This window comes from Crassostrea angulata, chromosome 10 (genome assembly GCF_025612915.1).
Source record: "Crassostrea angulata isolate pt1a10 chromosome 10, ASM2561291v2, whole genome shotgun sequence".
NCBI classification, from domain to species: Eukaryota; Metazoa; Mollusca; class Bivalvia; order Ostreida; family Ostreidae; genus Magallana; species Magallana angulata.
The window spans coordinates 40928335-40947109 of record NC_069120.1 but is presented as its reverse complement, the minus strand read 5'-3'; the positions used below and the strand labels follow the sequence as shown (position 1 = coordinate 40947109).

The 18775-nt window shown below is 33.1% G+C and overlaps 1 protein-coding gene across 5 annotated transcripts; it reads right to left on the bottom strand.

The window, feature by feature from the left end:
* Positions 1-1220: 1220 nt before the first annotated feature.
* LOC128165386 (ras-related protein Rab-23-like) lies at positions 1221-18740 on the bottom strand. Of its 5 annotated transcripts, none has more exons than XM_052829869.1 (8): positions 18649-18740; positions 13091-13486; positions 8947-9032; positions 6341-6417; positions 5248-5327; positions 4925-5007; positions 4177-4269; positions 1221-3922 (listed from the first exon to the last, which is right to left on the bottom strand). In XM_052829869.1, the coding sequence occupies exons 2-8, from the start codon at positions 13243-13245 to the stop codon at positions 3729-3731; spliced, it is 768 nt and encodes a 255-aa protein (XP_052685829.1). In that variant the 5' UTR covers positions 13246-13486; positions 18649-18740; the 3' UTR covers positions 1221-3728. The 5 variants fall into 5 exon arrangements, with proteins under 5 accessions (XP_052685829.1, XP_052685833.1, XP_052685830.1 ...); XM_052829873.1 differs by lacking the exon at positions 18649-18740 and adding an exon at positions 18561-18585; XM_052829870.1 differs by lacking the exon at positions 18649-18740 and adding an exon at positions 16265-16549.
* Positions 18741-18775: the final 35 nt, after the last annotated feature.

Sequence of the window (18775 nt, the reverse complement as noted above, 5' to 3'; positions counted from 1 at the left end):
AAATGAGCTGCTGAATTGCATCCTTTTTTTTCTCTCTAATTTTTGCTTTAAAGGAGGGAAGTAGGATTGATGGAAAGGATTATTATATTTCCCTTGCACACAATGAAAAGAAATATCTTGTGAGCACATGTATTGTGTATAACACACCTACACTTACAATTGTTACTTGTTGTATTGTTTTCCTTTTCCCTTAAAGATAAATAAAGTAATGGTCAATCAAATTGTTTTTAAAATTTATCCTCATGTCCATATCTTTGAAGTATACGAGAGAGAGAGAGAGAGAGAGAGGTAAATGTTCACTGAATTTACATGTCAAGGTCAGAGGTCATTAGTGGATGTCAAGGTTATTGAAAGAAGCCATTGCTCAAAATTTCATCCATGATACTTTTCTGAAATGGGGTATTGTGTTTTATAAACACATTTAGTTTATGAATGAAATTAGCTGTAATGTATTAATCAATACAGTCCGACTCAATGTTATATTAGTATTTGTGAAGTATTTACCCACAATATTATTTTATGCATGATGTGATTTTGTTGATGCATGTATTAAAATTTTGAAGACAAATAGAGTGTTTGGTCTTTTCTGAAGATGTATGTATCTACCCAGTAAACAGTGCATGTTGTAGTAACTGGTGTTCTTGTAGCTTTTATGAAGTTCTCTAAGAACTAAGTACAGTACCAGCAGATTTTCTCAGGTCTTCTGATTCAATATTTTAATGTTCTCGTTATTATCAAAATTATATTCAAATTTTGTTTACATTTACCTGTATTTTTACCCAATCACACTTGCAAACATTTTGCATCTGACAGTTTTTACTTTACCTTTACCAAGCTGTCTTTCAACAGCTTTAACTTTGTAATTTGAAATGGCTCCCCTTTTAGATTTGACAACTGTCAATATGAGTGAATGAGGCAAAACTATAACCAGGTTAAACAATTCCTTGTGTACATTACCTACAACCTAGTGAGTTGTCTCTCTTGGCAGAAGGTCAGGGTACCTTAAATGGAGTAATTACTATTTATAATCCTGAAGTACCGGTACATCCTTTTTGTATACCGGTATATGATTTACATACTGTACACTCCCTTAAGTCTAAGTGTGCAAATACATCTGGCTTTATTTTAGTGTTGAGCTTTTGTATTTGCATAAAAACTGAAACATCATATCTACTGCTTCTCAATGCAAACAAGTCAGTTAATAACATCACAAAATCTCACAGATTTCCAATGGCAATATTTATTTGAATGGTGTTCATAATACATGTATACAATTCAGGTTGTTCATGGAATCATGCATCAAATCATAAAGGGGAAATGGGATCTTAAACCATATAAAAATGATGTGGCAATACATGTACATTGAGCAATGATAGAAAGAAATTTGATTCATAACAGTCTATAATAATTCTTAAAGTAATCTAATCAAGATGTCTATTTTATTATTACATCATCTATTGTTTGAGCTCTATGGTTTTGAAAATTTGTTCAAATGTTCAATTTAAGAAAATTTCCTGTATATTTGTACAAGTATATGCTATAACGTTTTACAGCAAATAACTTGCAGGTATTTTCATATGATTGAAAGGACCTCATTCAAAACTAAGTAAAACTTGGAAAAAGATGTCCCTTTCCTTGCATTTTTAAAAAAAAGAATGTTCATAGAAAATTAGAAGAGGGTGTATATTGAAAATGTATAGAATAAAAGCACAGATCTATATAATATTGTATCACAAATTCCATCATAACTGTTTGAAAAATTTTTCAAACCAAAAATAAAAATTACATGTATTTGTTACCCCCCAAAAAAATAAATAGGTAGTTACTGTACAACCATAAATAAATAATAAATATACAGATCAAGTTTTAAGTTCAGATCTTTTCACAACTGGAAATACAGTTTTTATTGAGTAAGAAAAACAAATCATTTATTAAAAAAAGACGAGACTCAATTTGAACACTGCAGCTGCAATAAATATGACACTTGCTTCAGATACCTTTAGACTATAAACAAGTATTAACTTTATAATGCAGTGCCCCTTGAATGCTCAAACACCTTCCTAACACTATACAAGCCCTGCATTGTTTAAATATAGCACTACAATGTTGCCAAGAAGATGGTTTTTACTGATGGGGGTTTGATGAGTTTTATTGCATGGAATTTGGTCCCCCACTAAATATAATCACTCATTAATGGGAAGTTCGTGGAAACCACATACCAGCTACACACAGGAGAATGTCAAAACCTTTTTATAGTGATGTACATGTAAAAAACAGATTATTTTTTCACTAAGTTTTATCTGAAATTTATCAGTTTTTCCTGCAAACTTGGCTTTCTTCAGATAACTAGAATAAATTAGCTAAAAATGGGATTTTTCCCCAAGGGACTTGCAGATTTTTCCAAAAACTGTACCTGTAGAAACCATCGATCATTTTATCATGCTTATTGTTCAACATTGATGAGAGTGGAGATGTGAATGCATATGACAGATTTATTACCAGAAAAACCAGTCTGCTTAAAAACTGTCCTATAGGGAAGTTATATATCTGTCTATGATATATACAAATATATCATTTAGAATATAAATAATAATTGTAATACTGTTTCTAGTTTCTCCTTAATTACCCTTGAAAGAAGTTTAGCTATTTTGAATTGTACTTTGACTTGTTTGAAAAGGAAATTTTTCTCCACTACAAAATGTGGGAAATGCCCGAATCATATTGCTAAGCTTACCTAATACATGTGCTCATTTTGCTATGAATCATGAATAATGAAACACCTGAGAATTTTGTCTTATTTGTGAAGAGCTTCTGATATTCCTGTTAGGATTAATTGAAAACAGCATGGAAATGAATAATTCGGAGAGGGGGGGGGGGGGGGGGGGAGCAAACATGGCAGAAAAATACAAAATAAAGAATTGCCAGATATAAAAGCTAGGGTATTTTTTGAAAATATTGAATTGATAACAACTGAGAAATCACAGGGTTTTTTTGGTTCAATAAAAATGGAGAAAAAATGAAAGAAAATCACAATTTCAGGGGGGAATAACTTCTCACAACCATATATCTTCAAAATAAAATGTCAACAACATGTTGATTCCAATCAACTCTTGATCAAAATAATCTGAATCAAACAAAACATATCATTTCAGCAGCTTAAGAAAATTAGCTCTGAAATCTTAAAATATATTTTACATGCTCTTAAATTCTACCTGGAGAATGAAATATTCCATAGATAGATTGCCTCATTGGCTGAATAAATTGAATTCAATAACCAATTGCAAATCTACTCATGTCTTATATGTTCCAGTAGATAATAATAGACCAATCTATTGACTTAATCATTGGGGAAAAAAGTGTGTCTCTCACTCACCACACAGATAGCTACAATTACCGGTAGCATGGTAAGCATCTTGCATTGTATACAAAAAATGTCAAACTAGTATAGTCTGCAGCAAAAAAGCAGCGTGCACATGTTGTGTAAATCTCTCCTCAAGAAAAACGTTTTACACATAAAAAGTAATTTCCACTGATTAATAGGTAAAAATCCTCAAGAAGATTTCTGTATAAATCCAGAAACACCTCCAATATGGATCAGCAGTGCATTTATCTGGCATCTGGATCATTGACTGGATGCGGAACACACATTCATTACACACACAACAAAGCTCAATCAAGGCGGAATTCACACTCTATATGAATACAAGAACTCTACAGCTGATTGGCTGCTACAATATGACGCACTTGGCAGCCTGCAACACAGACTTTTTGCCTCGAGTCCTCCGTTTGCTGGGCTCTAGTTTAATAGTATCTGGATCGTCATTTGCACGATTTCTGGGTTTCTTTTTTGGCAGTTTGCCATTTGCTTTGTCCTTCCCGTTAGCGTCCTTCACATGATTGTTCGTTTCAGCTTCTAACAAACCTACAAAGAACAGATTTGATGGTTAACATATCAAATAAATATAACCAGAAGATAAATCTTGGAATCTGACATCATAAAAAATATGTATTTGTCTTCATTCATTTCAACCTTTACTTTCTGTTCTGGTAAAAAACAAGGTAAATTGTCACTAAACTGTGTTCTTTAATCAAAGATGAATCAAGTACATGTACACATCAAACTTGAAGTAATGTTCATCTTTGAAATTTGGTGTAACTGACTTGCAAACAACTGACCTTGACCTATGGTAATCTTTGGTTGATTATAAGGTTCCTCCTCCACCTCACAATTAATTTGAAACAAATACTTTTCTGTTAAGTACCTGAAAACTGGAAAAAGAACCCAGAAGGTGAGTGTGTATATCAGAATCCTAAACAGATTATGAAAAGGTTATGTGTTTAGGAAATGGGTTCATTTACATATTAAGGTACTTCACTACACCGAGACTTATACTTTTTAAGACACTACGTCACAAGATGGCGATTTAAATGTTTTGTTAAACTGTTTGTATCAACCGATTCAGATGTGTATCACCATAACTCAGTGGTTAAAGTATCATGCTTGTGAACCTCAGGTCATGAGTTCGAATCCACCAGGGGCTTTTGTTCATGTTTACTGAATGACATTTTTGAAAATATCATTTTTTATCTAAAATTACACATTTTTTTGCCTATTTGACATGTATACTTCTTATCCATCATGCTTTCTATCATAATCAAGTAATTTTCTGTTGATTTGAGAAACTATTTCAAGGTGTAGTGAGGCACCTTAAAACTAAGTATCAATTCATAATCTAGGATGGGGAACATAAATTCATAGTTAAAGTGGGTATTTTGAATACTGGTAGTGTGATTATGTCAAAGTGAGTTAAGAGTCAACCACTGTTGCTTTATGTATTTAATTAAACTCAAAATCTAGAATCCTAGGATATCTAAGTTTTTTTCTTGATGGATAGATATTAAGGTTTGACTGTAATTATCATACCTTCATCTACATTGAGATTGTCTTTGACTGACGTCCGATAAAATCGGAGGCGGAGTCTGTGAGCAAGTGCCTCAGCTTCTTCCCTGTCAATCAAAAGAATTCAAATCAATTAAAAATGCCCATAATCCATTTCCTTTATTCAAACTTTAATGCCTGGAACATAATAATTCACAATATGCCTTCCTCTAAAATACTCGTACAGTTCCATCATTATTAAAAGGGTTTAGATGGGGAGGAAGGAAGTTATAATGTCTGATTAGTTATGTCAAATAAAGTGATGCTCTTTTTCTCTAATTAGCTGCACCATTGAATACATTACTCACGTCTCCACAACAGCGTCATCAATTAGATCTATCTTGTTCTGGACAATGACCATTCCTATCTCCCCCACCTCGTCCTCTACCTGAAAAACCAAGAATCAGAAAGTCTACAGTACTGTGTAATTATAGCTGCATAACATGCATCTAGGATAAATTGGACTTAATCTACCATACCTATACAACTTTCAATTAATCTTAACTCTATTCTGTCTTCATCTTTAGCAGCCAAGGGTTTTCAGTCCAGTCTGTTCCCCATAAACTCCATTACGGGAAGCGGAGTGGACCAAAAACCCTAGGCTAAGGAAGATGTTCTGTCTAGTACAATTTGAATTTCCTTAAAATTGAAATGTGCTTATATTCTACACACATTTTTTTTCAATCTAATGTGAATAAATTCTAAACAAATTAAAATGTCTAGCGCATAGAATAAATATTTGAGATATCATCTCATCAATATTCTCATCCATATAAACCACAGCACCATGTCATTTGCTGCAATAATGTACCCCTCTCCAATTTTTATATCTGATGATTACCGAAAAAAAAAATCGTGAGAGGGCTACATTATTGCAGCTACATGTCATTCACTACCTCTTCCTTGAATCATAATTATATATTGCCTTAAGATTTTTCAATAATGCTATCTTAATTTGAGGTATTTTGTCCACTTTATATAAATTACTGTGTTTGTATACATAGGTGTGTGTGATGTCATCCATAAATTTTAAATCAGTAACTTGAATCCAAGACATGTATCTGTGATCATAACAAAAAATATTCACAAACAAATATAAATTGCCCCAAAAATGAATTTTCCTTTTCTGCACCATCAACAAGTATTTACACGATTTAAGTATGTCATCATTAAAAGATTCTTTTGGTGGGGTATTAAAAACTAATCCCCATTTTTCTGCAACTGTAAATAACAAACCAACAATCTTCAAGTTGTTGCAATGTAATTACGCTCTCAAACTCCTGACTTTAAATTCCTGTTTACAAAACATTTCCATTTAAATGCGTGTAGAGGCAGATGCTCATTGTGGCATGGTTCAAGAAGACAAACACATAAAAAACAGGAATATCCCTCAGTAGATACCTTTTTCTTCCATGATTCAATGGCTTCAAATGAATCTCTGTCAACTGTGGAAAAGGCTAGCACACAAGCCTGAGCGCCTAGAAAAATGGAATGATAAATAATAAAATATGTTACATCTTTTCATCTGCATAAGACATCCCATGGAAATAATTTATGACACACAGTATGTCTGCCAATTTGAAAATCCATTAGCGAATGAAAAATACATGATTTTTTAAACATTAAACATTTCATTTACAGTTCAACCACTACTAGTGTATATCATGAGCAGTGTAGGTTGATATATACTTGTATTTTTATTGATGTTTTAGTGATGTTGATTTCACATGCTTGTGTTTTTCTATGATACCTATAGATAATACATACTGATGTATATAAGTAAAGAGAAGATATGTCAAAGGAGTTAAACAATAAATTCAAATCAAGCACCATTGCATCAAATAATAGTACATGTATGTACATTCCATAAAACATCAGACTTTGTAAACATCTAAAAAGACTTGCAAAAATTCTACAAATGTTAGGCTACATAAAGTCTGGAAGATTTAATGAATAACAAATTACCCCAGTCCCTTAAATGTGTCTATATTTCCTTATGTTCCATTGGAATGTGGCAGTAAACCAAAATTCACAGGCAATTCATTTTCATGGAGAATGACAGAATAGTAGCCCTTTGCAGAGTTTCTGCCCAATTTTGGAATTTTAATTTACAGATTAAAATTCCTTCGATTCTTTATCTTGACTTTACCTATTTATTTTTTAATCAAACAGTTTTGTTTCTCGGGCGTGTATAATATACCGGTACTAAAATGTAGCTAGAGTTAAGGAAATATCAATATCAAATTTTTAATAGTTTAATTTATATTCTCGGTTCGATGGATCAATAAACTAGTTATCATTTTTTTTTCTCCCATTGTTCCCCCTGTCGATCAGTCTAGCTCTTGGTATAACAACACATTAGTCAGGGACAACACATACTGTCCTGGGTGTAAGGACGATACAGATGAGATAAGCTAAGTGCTTTGTTTAAACCTCACATTTCAATACCCAGAATACCTCTGGCTGGCTTAGTTAAAGATCGCATTGCTATCTTTATGATACTGGTACCATATCAGGTCAGATAGTATCAGATTGTCAGATTTGATATTTGGAAACTTATATAAGCAATCAGATTTTCCAATTTGATATTTTCGGAATCTTGCATAACCAATCAGATTTGTCCTTACGACTTCCTCAGACCTCATTGTTCCAAACTCTTCAGCCACATAGGCACAACATTTTCAACAACTATTCAAAACCACATATTATTTCAGGAGATTTAAAAATCTTTTCTAATTTCTCCGAAGACTCTTGCTCTCATTGATAATTCTCGAGTACATGTATGTATTTTCATTGTGATTTAAAAGGCACAGTATGTAATTTCTCTAAGGTCATTGTAGCTCTTTCAGGCCTTTCTTTGAATTTCAGTACAGGTAGATATAGGTAATGAAAATTCTCATAATTGCCTTAGCCAAATATTTTGAGGAGCACTTTCTTCAATGTGAACAGTCTGTGTCAATAAGAAGCCATTTCCTTGTAATAAACAGAAAAAATTCAATCAATTCCGGGCAATTGATGTCTGGGACCAGAAAATAAGTACATGGGATGTCTTTTGTGGCTTTGTTTGTAATCTGTATTGTATTGGTCGAGCGATAAAACATTTTACAACCCATACCCAAATGTTTCTGCATTTTATGAGGTACCTGTTTCAATAGTTCTTTTTTTGATTGTCATTCAAACCCCTCAAGCCAAATCTTGAATGCCTCTAATACAAGAATCAGAGAAAAATAACTGCAAGGTACTTCATAAATGTTGAATTGCTCTATACAGTTTAGAATGCATTGGGCATAACGCAGTCAATGGTGCTACAAAATGAAGTAGAGGAACCATTGTAGACTCAGACTGAACACAAGATACTGTATTGTGCTCTGTAAAATATGAAGTCTTTATAACTTTATAAACTGCGTTTCCAAAGATGTCTGCTGTATGAGCTTAGACCATATCTACGTCATAGACAAATCATTCATAAACTTAAGATCAAGATTCCTACAATACCCTGTTCTTTGGTACATATATATATTTTTTAAAAATTACTTCACTGGGGATGATTCATATAGAATGTGCCAATGGTAAAAAGAGATTTGATAGAACATCAATGATAATTTTGTGAAAAGATGTTTTCTTTTATAAGGTAATATCTATGTCAAATTTGTTGCAATAAAAACTCTGACTTTTCCAAACTATATAAGTTAAACACACTTGTCTGGAGCTTGGATATTCAGATATCTGTTATTAAGACCTGTTTCATTTTCTTTTATGGATATAAAGAATCTCAATTATAAGTAATCAAGAATTCAATACCCTTCAACTTCCAAAAAAATTTTTTTACTACCGTACACATTTATGATCTTTCAAGATGTCATTTCTTTTCAACTTAGTTTTGCTCACTGTACCAATCTCATACAATGTATTCATTAAATTCTCCCAAATATCCCAAACAAATATGCGTTTTTTGAATAACAGCAAGGATCGAATTTGCTTTTGCATTTAGGTTTTTTTGCCTTTACCTCTGTAGTAGGCTTTGGTAATGGCGTCAAACTCTTCCTGTCCCGCGGTATCCCAAAGCATCAATCGAACCTCCTCTCCATTGACCCTGATAATTAAAACAGAAAAAAGAAATATCACATCATTGTCTCAAGATAATCAGACCATTTTTGAATTGGAAATGGCCATTAATAGGCCATTTCGGTAATGTGATGTGATTTAATTAAAGGAAACGTAAAGAGTGAAACAGAAAAAAATCACAGATAATCAATCCAATATTCAATTGATAGTCAGTGAGCTAAGAAAAAAGAAAAGATTGAAATTGCCAGGATTTTCTTATTTATCTTTGAAATGAACAGCATTAACATACAGGTAAATAAATGATTTTCGAGACAATTTTTATACATTATTAACACTGAAATGAATTCCTAGGAAATAACTATTGCATAATCCATATCTTATGGGTGTGTGGAGATAAAGGAAAAAAAAAATAAAATCATCATTTAGAAAATATAACACGAAACTCTTCAATCATTTAAAAATTTGGAGCTTATTTTATATTGACAGTCATGATTTGAACAAACAAGCATGAGAAACAATGCGCATTCATAACTGACTGTAATGTGGTATTCCAGAGAGGGGGTGATTAGCCGAGTACTTGAGAGAAGTGATGTATAATTCATGCATAAACATGGGACTCCATCCATCATGTTACTCGATAAAATGATTTATGCAAAAGTCTGAAATGCACATGCATACTATTTCCATAATTACCGGGTATTAGTTTGCACTTTGTTGTAAGAGTACAAACTCCAACTATCAGGAAGAGTCTCTCTATGATCAAGGCCATCTATTATAAACTTTTAATTTTAAATTACTAAATTTATCTATAAATAGTGATAAAAACATCAATTTTTAAAAGGATCAATTTTATTGTTTGACAAGAGGCCCATGGGCCACATCGCTCACCTGAGGAACAATAGGTATGATAAAATCAGCTTATGGAGTCATAATACAAACTATCTGGACAATGTACAATAATACATGTAGATCCTGTATAAATAAAATCCATTTTCCCCTGGATATTCTTATGTTTATAATCATTAGTCCCCTTTCTGACAGGATGATTTTATAGTCATATCATATGTTGAGTATTGCAGTTCTCAAAAAGATCCTTAACAATAGTTTATATATCGGATATAAACGTACATCAAACTCTGAACCTTCTCGTGAGGCCAAAGAATTGTCCTGGGGCCAAAGTCTTAATAATTATAAAGAATCATCTGGCTGATTAGTTTCTGAGAAGATTTTTAAAGATTTACCCTATATATTCCTTTGTTAAACTTTGACCCCCATTGTGGCACCACCCTACCCCTGAGGATCATGATTTTCACAACCTTGAATCTACACAACCTGAGGATGCTTTCACACAAGTTTCAGCTTTCCTGGCTGATTAGTTTCTGAGAAGAAGATTTTTAAATATTTACTCTGTTTATTCCTATGTAAAACATCGACCTCCCATTGTGGCCCAAACCTATCCCCAGGGGTCATGATTTTCACAAATTTGAATCTACACTACTTGAGGATGCTTCCACACAAGTGCCAGCTTTCCTGGCTAATTAGTTTCTGAGAAGATTTTTAAAGATTTACTCTATATAATCATATGTTAAACTTCGATCCCCCATTGTGGCCCCAACCTACCCCCAGGGGTTATTATTTTCACAACTTTGAATCTACACTACCTGAGGATGCTTCCACACAAGTTTCAGCTTTGCCGGCTGATTAGTTTCTGAGAAGAAGATTTTTAAAGATTTACTCTATATATTCATATGTTAAACTTCGATCCCCCATTGTGGCCCCACCCTACCCCCGGGGGTCATGATTTTCACAACTTTGAATTTACACTACCTGAGGATGCATCCACACAAGTGTCAGCTTTCCTGGCTGATTTGTTTCTGAGAAACAGATTTTTAAAGATATACTGTATATATTCCTATGTAAAACTTCGATCCCCCATTGTGGCCCCACCCTACCCCAGGGGGTCATGATTTTCAAAACTATGAATCTACACTACCTGAGGATGCATCCACACAAGTGTCAGCTTTCCTGGCTGATTAGTTTCTGAGAAGAAGATTTTTAAAGATATACTGTATATATTCCTATGTAAAACTTCGACCCCCCCCCCCCCCCCCCCCCCCATTGTGGCCCCACCCTCAGGTGAGCTAAAAAGATTAAGTTTACAATACAATAAATTGTTAAAGTTGGTTTCTGGAAGAACAGACTTTGAACATTTTCTTAATAAATATTGACAATTTTTTTACTTTTTTAATCTTTAGTTTTTAAGATCTGTGTACAAACATAGAATTGTGAGCAAATCTTTGTATCTTGCTTATAATTCGAAGCTTAACACTCAAATATGGTTAGTAAATAGAAATTGTAAACAATTAAACACAAGAAACATGCACTATAACAAATAAAGAACACAATTTATTTTTTCGAAATGAATCATATATATATATATATATGTATATACCTACATATTTCCGTCGGCGATATCAAACTCTATTTAAACTGAATAAACTCGAGAAAATGTCGAGCATCTCAACAAAATCTATTGCATTAATCTACCATTACGCAAAAGAAAATGCCGAATTACCGATAGAAGGAATTGTATTTCAGTACCCCTACATCAGATTTTGCTTAATTTGCGCAGGTAAACAGTTAACTGTTTGAAGTATCTGTTTGAATTGATACGTAAAAATCACGAAATACCTGTAGACGATAGTTTCCAGGTTTAAAAGCGTAAATAATGAAAACGAAACGAAAATCCGAACAAGCTAACACCAACACACTTGTTTGATCCTTGTTGGAACAATTAGAAAATTAAGTAATAAACAATAAAAACAGAGGGAAATGCACTTTAGTACGTTGTTAATGCATCAGATTTTATCATTTTCGCAGGTAAACATTTACCGAAGTCTATGTTCCAAATACAAGGCGATTGTTTCCCAAGTTAAAAAGCAAAATGAAACGAAAAAATGAAAACAAGCTAAAACCAACATCACAAGTGAAAATGACAACGCGTTGAAATATTTAACCTCAATTTACTTCACAATAATCGGCACCAATGTTATTTCCATGTTTCATAGATTATATTCGCACGTGAACTGTTGCACAACAAACTGCCAGCTTCAAACAAAGAACCTCGTTTTCGAGATGCGGTAGACTGGCGATGCCTGTCATAAGACCAGTCTATCGCAATGAATTGCCAGTCTACGATATATGGAATAACGAGTAATTTCGCAATTATCTCAAATTTGGAACAGAAATCGCCTATAATTTTTGCAATTTATATTTTCCTTTCCCTAAGGATGATTTATGCTAAATTACGTTAAGATTAACTCGGTACTTCTTGAGAAGAAGATTTTTAAAAATGCACCCCCCTTTTTCTACAGTTTCAAGGTTTTCTCCGCTTTGAATACAGATCAGACTTTTATTTCTGCAATTTATATTCGCCCTCCCATAAGGATGCTTTGTGCCAAATTTGGTTGAAATTGGATAAGCGGTTTTAGAGAAGAAGTTCAAAATGTAAAAAGTTTACAGACGGACAGACGGACAGACGGACAGACGGACAGACAGACGGACGGACAGACGGACGACGGACAAAATGTGATCAGAATAGCTCACTTGAGCTTTCAGCTCAGGTGAGCTAATAATATACTGGAACTTTGAATTCTTTCTATCAGCTATGGAATATTATTTAGACCAACTTTTGTAAGCCAATCACTTTCATTTATAAATATTTTATTGGTCTGTTTCTCTGAATCCATACTTCATTTAAAAGAGAATGGCCTTGTACACAGATACTGACCTTGACACAAGTACATAAGACAAAAAATGTCTTTTTCTCACCTTTGACCTTAATTGTGATAAGGAAGTACCCGGTGCACTCGATATATACTGGTATTTGCATAAGTGAAGTTGTATTTACCATCAAAATATCTTAAAACTCTAGAAATGGGAATTAATATTAAGTACTTTTAATGCTTTTTTGTATGTGTCAAGTCAATTGAGCAATTAAGCTTCATGACAGACTAGAATTTGCTTACTAACATACAAACTAATACTCTATACTGATTGAAAGCTATTCTCTCTAGGTCAACTCACTCGATCTGTCTTTCCAGGAAGTCCACTCCGATGGTCTTCTTGTAGTCCTTGGTAAAGATCCCCTTACAGTAGCGCTGTATCATGCTGGACTTGCCCACCGCCCCATTGCCAACCACCACCACCTTAATGGCCGTCTCGATTTCTTCTTCCCTCATTATCGCATTTTCGCAAAGTCAGAAAAATAACACAATAACAATCACAGAATAATTTCCGATTAAAAAAACAGGTCAACCAGTTTTACATTGCACTTTGTGTTTTCTTTTTATTGTATTTTATTCCTTGGCTCACATTATGTTTCATCTAAGGCCATCATGCTTCAAGAATCCACCGAAATATTTGCACGGGGGAGTAGAATTCTTTGGGGGTCTGTTCATTAGCTCTCATATCCACATGGTCCTGTAAGCACAAAATGCAAACCTGATGGATTTAAAGATTAATTCACATAGGAAGTAGTAAATAGCATCAAAAGCTCTATAACAAAGCCATCTGGCTCAATCAAACACGTTTAAAACTCCTAAACGTGGCATGTTTTTCTTCCATTGTTTACCAGGAACAGTGTGTGATAAATCATTCCTATTAAAAATCAAACAATCGTAGTATGTGGATCAAACACTTTGTTTAATTCAATCAAGTACCTTTCTATGACAAAAAGCAGTGAAAGCAACCTGAAGGAATTTTTTTTCTTGAAGTCCGAAAGCATATAATTGCATGCACAGAATTCACAAATATTCGAAAAAATCTGCAATTCTCATGGTCCAAAACAAACATAACCTTTGTCAATTGTTTAAACTCTCAGAGCATTTCAATCATTTCTTTTATAATGACAAGGTCTATTGAAGCTAAAAGAATTTGAATATTTTTTTTATGGGGATAAAAAACCTACAAGTATTAGCCTGTACAGAATTAGACAAAAATTAATCGGGATCGAGGTATGAATACCAGAATTCCAGTTAAATAGATTCCTGTAGAGCATCAATAGGATTAGAATTACCTAATTATACACAAGATGACTTAGGCTAAGCTACATGGAGGGTCAAAACAATACGGTAATCATATTACTTAATGACAAAAGTGTCAAATACAGTGGAATTTATAGGACTTTGTCGGAACCTTACCAAGAATATGAAACCACTGACAAATATTGCTGAACTTGATCTGTGGTGACAAAAAACCGTGAACTAACGCACCCTAGATCACAAGTACGGTAAATTCTTTCCCGATTCCGTTCATTCAAATATGATTTCATATCTAATATTACATGCAATTTAAAAAACCATTTAAAAGAAAGTCTTACCTAATAGAATTTTTTTGTCCACATTTTAAAACCCACATTTCCTTACAATCCTCTTAATGAATTACAAATAATTACACAATGTGAAAGAAAATTAACAATTAATCGAGAAAAAAAATCACAGTGATTTTGATTTACCTTCACTGTTATGCGTTTTTGATGAAAGAGAAAATAATGACGTCCTGGATGTTAGGTCATGTCCAGACCATGAATATTAACCTTCCCGTGGTAAAAATTATATCTGCTTGATTTGTGAAATCATGCATAACACAAATAGGAATCTAAATAAAACCCCAGACATAAAAGGGTCATAAAATAGCCTAGCCCTATCATGGTCGTAAAGACCAGAGTCTGTCATAGGAAATATTCTGACAATGTTCTACATGCTTAGCTGTCCATCTTACACTTCCAGTTGTCTCAGTAATACAGATAAGTCCTAATGGTTGGCACCTCATAAATTAACATTAATGGACTTTCCCATCAACCAAATGGAACACCCTTGTATGCATTTTGTATCGGTCAGCAAAAAGTTACAAATCAATTGACTTTAACTGTTGAGCCATAAAAGGACATACACCATTTATACATCCATTTTAGGTTTGATAAAAGTACAAAAGTACAAATGAGAGATGAAAAAAAATATAAGTTAGAATGCTGTACCACATGTATGATTAAAAACGTGAGAGAGAGAGAGAGAGAGAGAGAGAGAGAGAGAGAGAGAGAGAGAGAATCTAACATCAATCTTGATGAGCTGACAAATCTTAATGCGCAGCACGATATGTGTAACGTTTTAATCACCAAACGTCACATATTTACCGTCACACAAACACCCGCCAGATTAGGATCAGCTCTTTGTCCTTTTTCTCCTAGCACAACCGAGAAATGTGGAACCAACTCGCAATATATTCTGTGCCATTTAAAGAATGGAAAATGAATAAACTGGGCTTTACACGGCCTAACAATGAGACATCAGGCATGAACTCATACCATCCATCATCTCCAAACCTTGGATTGATCTGATGCCAATTGAACAAGGTTAACAAATAAATGATTTTAACGCAAGAAAAAAAACCATCAATGAATTAAGTCCTGACTTCACAACTGCATTGTACCATTTATAGCAGTGCTCCCTTGTTTATTTGTTAAAAGAAAACTTGCTTTTACTAATTTGAAATAATATAACCCACCATAATGTCACAAGTGATTTTTTTTTCAGTGATTGATATACCATTATATGCTACATGTAAAAATGAAAATTTTCCAAAAAAAATTCTCTAAATCATTATATTTCATAACTTCTGCATAAACTATTCATCAAATATGTAATTTCTCTATAAATACACACAGCGACACTGGATTAACTGAAATCAATGTTTTTTAGATCATTATTTATGACATTACACATTATGCACCAATGATCAGAGAGACTTGCCTGTGTATTAACAAAACATTTGGCAGGAATCTTAACAGGTTACACACAATTTCCAGTGAACAATCAAAATGTATGTAAGGCTACAGTAAACACACTCAACCTTAACAGAAATATTAATAAAACTGATCAACAACATCATCATTTTGTACTAAATGACATTTTTATGTAAAATGCACTCACAATTAGTAGATCTATCAATCCATGAAGTACTGTCGTGTGGTCCTATCAGATTCATCAAATAATAAAACGACTCACTGTTTAAAAAATCTTTATTTATATGAAAGATCTTTAGGTGATGATAGTTTTAAAAACTTGGTAAAATAATACAATGAAACAGAAACTTATGTCTTTGTAAGCTGGTACATGAGTACTTTAAAACATGAATTCAAACTTAATTAAAAGTCTCTCAGTGCCGAGACTGACAGATTGAGAATCAAACCCATACACACACCTCATTAACCCCGGCCTCCCTCCATGTCTCTCCATTGTTTATACACATCCCTCCAAGCAGTATACCTACGTAACATGGACAGGATAAGAAACTTGTCAACAAATCACCGCAGGTCACAGAAATGAAATGAACTGGTGCTCGCTGATAAACAATGATAATGCTGCCTCGATTCCCCCAATAATACACTTATCTTGTTTGCTCTTCCCATGAATTGACACAGAAAATTTAATTACTAACAATTACCCTCAGATACCATTCAACCGTCATTCCACAGAACTTATCCAGTCTTTTTTGAAGTTGTAATCAGTTGTCCACCTATACGTGTGATCTTCAAAACTGATCATAGGTTTTCTGATCCAAGACTACATTTGAAATCATTCCTCATTTAACGAATCTATTATAGCCAAAAGCTTTGCATACCAATAATATCCATCAAGATTTTCTTTGAACCCTGCATTCTTCAGCCTTTTTAAATTATCAAAAAATTACAATTGCTCCATTGTTCATCAAACTTTATAGAAATAAATCATAAATGTGCTGTGAAAACTCCATAAAGAGTTTGTTGCATATGTATTGATATCAAGAATTTCTTATTAGAAATATGAATTCAAATTTTTGCTCATAAGATTTTTTATAATAATGGGGCAGTCCCAAAATACTGAAAGTTATATTCACCAATTATCAAAAGGATTGAAACCGTGTCAATAGAAAAATTTCAGTTCCTGTATCATATTACCAACATGAACTCCATAAATTAACTAGTGTCAAAGTTGACTTAAAAACACAAAACGTTCAAACATAAATGAAGTCATTTGTGAGTTAATCTTTTTGAAAATTAGCCTTTTCTTTTTGTTTAAATATCTTGAATCTTTAACACGCATGTATAAGCCCATTCTTTCATGATTCATGGGTCATTCATCAATGTTTTAAATTCTGATATGCCAGTAGATCACATCTATGGTCTAATTACAGCCAGTAAACAAACAGGTGGTTATGAGAAAATGAAATGATTTGCACAATTTATCTTTGTACCATGGCCTATCATCCTTTGTGTTCAAGATTCTATAGCAGAATGCAGGCAACCATTTCCGAACTAAATTTATTTGATAATTTGAGATTACTTTTTAGAAACTTAATACTTTAAGATCAAATAAACGGAAGCAACCGAAATTATTTAAATAAATAGATGAAAGGAATTAAAAATGAAAAATACAATTGGACAAATAAATTTAACTGCATAAAATTTTATTCCCATGAATGACTCAAATTGAATACGAGTATAGGTTTACCATACAATGTGCATGATTGAAACAAATATTAGAAAATGTCAGTAGAATTCTTTGTGAAAGATAAGTGAAAAAACAGCTTAAATTTTGAGAACCGAGGAGTGGCATGTTATCAATACCTTTTTCATAAATACTTATGGATCAAGGAATTGTAACCACATAACAAAGAGAAAATAAAGATTTAAAGAAAAAGAGAGATCCTTTTCCCATCAATATTAATCAACCAACCATATTCAGTTAATCTATTGTCTCTCAGCTCTTATACAATGGAATGGAAAACTAGAACTATAAAGCTAAATTTTGCAAGCACACATAAAATATCTATCAAACACAAGAATCCTAACTGCCATTCAGTAGTCCTGCAATTCTATTATGTCTGTTAAATATGACAAATCAAAAAATCAATGAAAAAACAAAGAGCCACCATTATGGAAAAGTAACGGTCTTTGTAATGGAAAAGCGAAATAATTGACCCTATTTTAAGCCTAACAGCAGTTTTTTTCAGAGATGGAAAATACAAAAATCCTCATCAACCCCCACACTCCACCCCCACCCCCCAAGAAAGAAGAAAAACTCTCAACAACAATTAAACCTACTTAACAAAGTTAAAGTTAACTATTCACTAGAAACATGAACCATAATGTCTGGAAAATATATAATATTCAAAAGTTTCTTTTTAAAATGTTATAAAAGATCCATTAATGCATGAAAAAAAATGACAAAATTAAAATCTCATCATTAACACATATTGATTTAAAGTATATATGCAATTGTAACACCTGTTCATGAGTATACAGCTGTGCTTCTTAGTACATTTTAAATAAAATATCAATCAGGCAGTCACTTTTCGACGATTCTAAATAAAACCTTGCACTGACCAAAATTACGTTGGTACAGTACAGCATAGTTTTAGAAAATACCTGCAAGTGATACACACCTGTTGAAATGACTTCATGATCATCGACGTTAAAATTAAGTCCCTTTCCACAAATCTTAAATGAATGACTTACCAATCGGATCGTTGCAGTTCATTTATCACAAAAATAGACATTAAAGGCATGAAATTATGAAATCAATAAACTTTGAAGTCTACTTTACCTTTAGAACGCTGTTCCCACCGAAGCTATTTACTGCGGACTAGCATTTGTAACAAGATGTGGGTAAATCTAGTTCTAAACGTGTACTGAAAGTGAATAAATAATCCAAGTCTTTTTAACCTATAACT

Excerpts from the sequence above, each read along its gene's own strand:
- LOC128165386 (XM_052829869.1), bottom strand. The coding sequence starts at position 13,245 with ATGAGGGAAGAAGAAATCGAGACGGCCATTAAGGTGGTGGTGGTTGGC. Across the intron at positions 9,033-13,090 it reads TTCCTGGAAAGACAGATCGA|GGTCAATGGAGAGGAGGTTC; the intron begins GTGAGTTGACCT and ends TTTAATTATCAG. Across the intron at positions 3,923-4,176 it reads AAAGATTACCATAGGTCAAG|GTTTGTTAGAAGCTGAAACG; the intron begins GTCAGTTGTTTG and ends TGTTCTTTGTAG.